The 6,000-nt window shown below is 45.4% G+C and overlaps 1 protein-coding gene across 1 annotated transcript in view; it reads left to right on the top strand.

Annotated features, from left to right (window-relative positions):
- Positions 1–674: 674 nt before the first annotated feature.
- SPMAP2L (sperm microtubule associated protein 2 like) overlaps positions 675–6,000 on the top strand; it is a 56,605-nt gene continuing 51,279 nt past the window's right edge. Inside the window, exon 1 of the mRNA XM_060148110.1 lies at positions 675–1,095. Within this exon, the coding sequence (XP_060004093.1) occupies positions 675–1,095 (421 nt within the window). The remainder of the gene's footprint in view (positions 1,096–6,000) is intronic.

Genomic DNA, 6,000 nt, shown 5'->3' with positions numbered 1-6,000 from the left:
CAGTTATAAGATAAATAAGCACCAGGGATGGAACCTACAACATGATGACTCTAGTTAACACTGCTGTATGCATTACAGGAAAGTTGTTAAGAGAGTAGATCCTAAGAATTTTCATCACAAGGAGAAAAAATATTTTTTTTTATTGTATCAATATGAGAGGATGGATGTTAACCAAACTTATCATGGTAATCATTTCACAATACATGTAAATCACACCATCATGCTGTACACCTTAAACTTATACAGGGATGTATGTCCGTTATTTCTCAATAAAACTGGAAAAATAATTTTTTAAAAGAGGGGAATTACATAATAAAGAGGTCAACTCTGCAAGATGTAATGATCCTACATGCAAGTGTATGCGCTTAGAAACAGACTTAAGGGAAGCAAAAACAGCTGATCAGGGAGCCTGCCCCTTTTCTCTGTTTCACCTGCCTCCTCTCTAAGGGGCGGGGCCCCAGGTGGGCCCCCGCAACTTGGCGCGTCGTCTTGGCAACGGGAGAACGTGCAGGGAGGGGCCCAGAGGCGGGGCTTGTTACGCGCTGCCGCGTCGCGTCTGAGTTGGGCGCGCTGGGGCGGGGCGCGCGGAGTGCGGGCCGTCAGCCCATCCTCTCCCATCTTCTAGAAGGCGAGAAGCCTCCGGTCGTCGCCCAGCGGGAGCTTCTGGGCCGCCAATGGAGAGCCAGGAGTTTTCGGGTTCTTCTGGGCTGTCCGATGGGCACGACATGGCAGAAATATCCACTCGCTCAGAAGCCCTCCACAAGCCCATTGTAGTCAGGATATTTGACGTGCTCAACCAGCCTGGGGAGTCCGAGGAGCCGGGGTTAGCCGAGGAGGCCGGCGAGCAAGACCAGCCAGGCGAGTCAGAGGGGTGTGCAGAGTCCCACCAGATCCCCAAGCCCCACAAGCCCTATGAGCTCTACCAACCCTGTGAGCCCCACAGGCCCCCCAAACCCCATGCACCTTACAAGCCTCATCCACCCCGCGAGCCCCACAAGCCCCACGAAGTCGAGTTGCTTCCCAGAGCTGGCGTGATGATCTCCCCGTCTCTGCTGACCAGATCCCCGCCACGGCTTCTGCCATCTTCCCTGAGAGGTAGGTGTTGGGGGTCCCTCTGGGGGTTCTAATGGGAAGGTTTGCCTGCAAGGAACCTTTTATTTTTTTAATATAAATTTATTTATTTATTTATTTTTGGCTGCACTGGGTCTTCGCTGCTGCGCGAGCTTTCTCTAGTTGCGGCGAGCGGGGCTGCTCTTCATTGCCGTGCGCGGGCTTCTCACTGTGGTGGCTTCTCTTGTTGTGGAGCACCGGCTCTAAGCACGAGGGCTCAGTAGTTGTGTCACGCGGGGTCTAGAGTGCAGACTCAGTAGTTGTGACTCACGGGCTTAGTAGCTCCACGGCACGTGGGATCTTCCCTGACCAGGGCTTGAACCCGTGGTCCCTGCATTGGCAGGTGGATTCTTAACCACTGTGCCACCAAGGAAGTCCCCCCCCCATTTTGTTTTAAAGGAGGATAACACTTGTGTCATTTACCTGCTGTTTTGCAATGCCCTGTCTTTGGACCTCAAGAAGCTCTGATGGGAAATTGAGACTGGTGATGAAACAATCTCTTCACTCTGCTCTCTCTCCACCTGGGGACTTGCTAGCTGTCCTTGATTAGTCACTGTCACTAGCTGTCCTCGATTAATCACTGTCACTTCTTTTTGAAGCCCTTCTTAAGGCTTCTCTACAGTTAGTCATTGCAGTCCTCTGGGTTGCCACTTTGAACATACCTCTATTATAGCACTTAAGATTTTGGGTTATATCATTATCTTTTTCCTCAGCTAAGGGGAGGGATCCTTGAAGGGAGGATAGTTTTCTCAGTGTTTAGCACATGGTGGTGCTCAATAAATGCTATTACATTGTTAAAGATGTAGTAACAAAACACTCATTGAACAAAAATTCAAACAGTATGTTTACTAAGTGCTTGCTGTATGTTCAGTCATCACCAAGTTCACAAGCTAACAGGGCTGATGGGACTTGGGTATAAACATCCAGCTCACTTATGGCCTCTCATTGATGACTCCACCCAGAACAATTCCTTGTCCACACTGGGCTTCCAGTTCCTTGGCTGACCACGTTTCATCTCATTTTCTCCTTGACTTGTCTTTATCAGCCTTGATTCTATGGTCTGTCATGTCAGTTGCTTACTTACAACATCTTCACCTCCCCATTGGCTCTTTGGCTGTTCACCGTACTTCTCCTGGGAGAACCTCAACCCTGGTTAAGCCCACCCATCCACCCTCTGCCTACACCTGAGCATCTGACTCTTCCTGTACAAAATCACACAATCATACTGACTGCTTTTATTTCAATTTCATAACCACAGATCTCAGCTCGTCACTTGGCACTGCCTGGCAAGCCCACTTTATTCACCTAATAAATTAGTTCTCCTAATCTGTGAGATGACTAAATGCCTTCTTTACTCTACTCCAGCCTTCACACCTTTGACCCCAAACAGCTGAAGACTTTGCCTCACACTTGAGAAAATAGAAGCGATGTCATGAACTCCCTTATTTTCTTACCATGAATCTATTGCCTTACTCTAACCTGCACCCATGGATTCTGCCTTTTCTCATATTTCAGGGAAGAACTGTGCCTCTTTTTATGAGTGGCAAAAGCCTCCACTTGTGCTTTGGATTCCACTCTTGTCTCCTGAAGACCTTTGTTCCTGCAGTTATCCCCTCTCTCTCCTAACAGCATCAGTCTCTCTCTTTCTAATGAATCAGACCCATGAGCATACACATGTACTCTAGAATCTTCTATCTTTTTTTTTTAACATCTTTACTGGAGTATAATTGCTTTACAATGGTGTGTTAGTTTCTGCTTTATAACAAAGTGAATCAGTTATACATGTACATATATCCCCATAACTCTTCCCTCTTGCGTCTCTCCCTCCCTCCCACCCTCCCTATCCCACCCCTCTAGGTGGTCACAAAGCACCGAGCTGATCTCCCTGTGCTATGCAGCTGCTTCCCACTAGCTATCTACCTTACGTTTGGTAGTGTATATATGTCCATGGCACTCTCTCGCTTTGTCCCAGCTTACTCTTCCCCCTCCCCATATCCTCAAGTCCATTCTCTAGTAGGTCTGCGTCTTTATTCCTATCTTGCCCCTAGGTTCTTCATGACCATTTTGTTGTTGTTGTTTTTTAGATTCCATATATATGTGTTAGCATACAGTATTTATTTTTCTTTTTCTGACTCACTTCACTCTGTATGACAGACTGTAGGTCCATCCACCTCACTACAAATAACTCAATTTTGTTTCTTTTTATGGCTGAGTAATATTCCATTGTATATATATGTGCCACATCTTCTTTATCCATTCATCTGTCGATGGACACTTAGGTTGCTTCCATGTCCTGGCTATTGAAAATAGAGCTGCAATGAACATTGTGGTACATGACTCTTTTTGGACTATGGTTTTCTCAGGGTATATGCCCAGTAGTGGGATAGCTGGGTCGTATGGTAGTTCTATTTGTAGTTTTTTAAGGAACCTCTATACTGTTCTCCATAGTGGCTGTATCAATTTACATTCCCACCAACAGTGCAAGAGCGTTCCCTTTTCTCCACACCCTCTCCAGCATGTATTGTTTGTAGATTTTTAAATTTTTTTTTATTTTATTATTTTTTTTTTATTATTTTTTGCTGTATGCGGGCCTCTCACTGACGTGGCCCCTCCCGCTGCGGAGCACAGGCTCCGGATGCACAGGCCCAGCGGCCATGGCTCACGGGCCCATCCACTCTGCGGCATGTGGGATCCTCCCGGACCCGGGCATGAACCCGCGTCCCCTGCATTGGCAGGCGGACTCCCAACCACTGCGCCACCAGGGAAGCCCCTGTTTGTAGATTTTTTGATGATGGCCATTCTGACTGGTGTGAGATGATATCTCATTGTAGTTTTGATTTGCATTTCTCTAATGATTAATGATGTTGAGCAGAATCTTCTATCTTGAAATAACCCTTAACCCCATGTCTTCTTCAGACCCTTCCTTCTCGCACCATCAGCCCCATTTTTCTGCAAGTCACTGCAGAGCTTGTCAAAAGAGTTATCTGTACTCACTGACTCCTTTTTCTTGCTTGCCATTCTCTTCTCTACCCACCTAGTTAGGCGTCTTTCTCCTCCACTCTACTGAAACTGCTCTAGTTTACTGTCTTTCTCCCACCGCCAACCCTTTTGTCTCCTTTTTGTGTGGATATTTCAGTATAGGTGATCCATTTGCCTTCTTAGTTCTTTGACCTCTTCACTTTGAATGATGGGATCCTTCACTGCATCTTAGACACCCACTGCATTAGCCTTTGATAATGTCAATTGCTGTAGCACTTCCAAAATGTCTGTTTCAAGCACTCTAATCTCTAAGCACATCTATCTTTCCAGCTCACTTACTCCTCCTTGTACCCTCTCAATTCTTCAGCTTCAAAGGGACCTCTAATCCACTGATGCTATCAACTGTTCATTATATACCACTTACTACCTTATGTCCTTCTGTCTCTCCTTACCTTAGTCCATAGTCTACCAATGGAATCACTTCCTTGCAAGTATTAGCTCCCTTGTCTCTCCCTCTTGTCATTCTTGCTTAGTTAAATCCAATTCTTGCCTGCACTTGAAAAGATGCAAAAAAAAAAAAAAAAAAGATGACAAGGGAAAACAAACAACTATGTTGACTGATCTTTAAATCCATGACCTTGAACTTCAAGTGTGCTTTCATTGCTCTCAGTGATTGTGTGGCAGTCATACTACATTTCCCTAATCAATTCATTTGCTAACATGGAACCTACCAAACTACCAGGATCTATACATATATACTCTACCTTTTGTCCTGTTAATAATAGACAAGCTGTCTTTGTTCTTACCAGAGGCCATTCTCTCAACCTGTATGTTGAATCCTATTCCACCTAATTTTAAGCTCTTTGCCCCTAAAATTAGCCCCTCTCTTTCCCACATCATTTTATTTCCCTCTCCACTGGATCATTCCCATGAGCACATGAACATGCAACCATAACTCCTGTCTTGAAGAAACCAAACCTTCCCTTAACCCCATGTACCCCTCCAGATACCACTCCTATACTCTGCTCCTTTTTAGAGGAAAATTCCTCAAAATAGTTTATGAGTTATTGTCTCCATCCTCTCTTCCCGTTCTCTTGAGAACCGACTTAAGCTTTTATCCCCTCTACTTAGCTGAAGTTGCTCTTGTTGAGATCACAATGACCTCTACCTTGCCAAATTCAATGGCTAATTCTTCATCCTCATCTTACTTGTTTGACACATTCACTCCCTGTTTCTTGGAAGTCTTTCTCTACTTGACTTCTGGGATACCACTTCATCGTCATCCTACCTCATTGAATGCTCCTGACTCAGTTTCCTTTGCTAGATCATCTTTGTTTTCCCAGCCTCTAGGTTGAAGTGGGCGATGGCTCAGTTCTCTCAGATTCTTTAGAACTTTCCTTGCTCCCTGGATGATGTCATCAGTTCTGTGGCTTTAACTGCATGCTGATGACTTCCCAAATTATCTCCAGCCTCCATTTCTTTCTTGAGCTCCAGAGTTTTGTAACCAATTGTCTCTTTAACAGCCCTACTCGAATATCTAGTAGAAATGTAAAATTTAACATATCCATAACTGAACTCTTACTTCTGCCCCCAAACTTGCTCTTCCTCCACTGTTCCCCATTTTAGCAAATGGCACCACAATTCATTCATCCAGGTGCGAAGGTCAAAAACCTTGGAGTCATTCTTGACACCCGTTTTTCCCTTACACTTTCCCTCCAAGCCATTAGCAAACCCTAATTTTGAAATATGTCATGACAATGACCATTCTTTTTTTTTTTTTTTTTTTTTTTTGCGGTACGCGGCGCCTCTCACTGTTGTGGGCTCTCCCGTTGTGGAGCACAGGCTCCGGACGTGCAGGCTCAGCGGCCATGGCTCACGGGGCCAGCCACTCTGCAGCATGTGGGATCTTCC

Source organism: Lagenorhynchus albirostris, chromosome 4, assembly GCF_949774975.1.
Source record: "Lagenorhynchus albirostris chromosome 4, mLagAlb1.1, whole genome shotgun sequence".
Taxonomy (NCBI): Eukaryota; Metazoa; Chordata; class Mammalia; order Artiodactyla; family Delphinidae; genus Lagenorhynchus; species Lagenorhynchus albirostris.
This window is presented reverse-complemented; position numbering and strand designations above follow the sequence as displayed.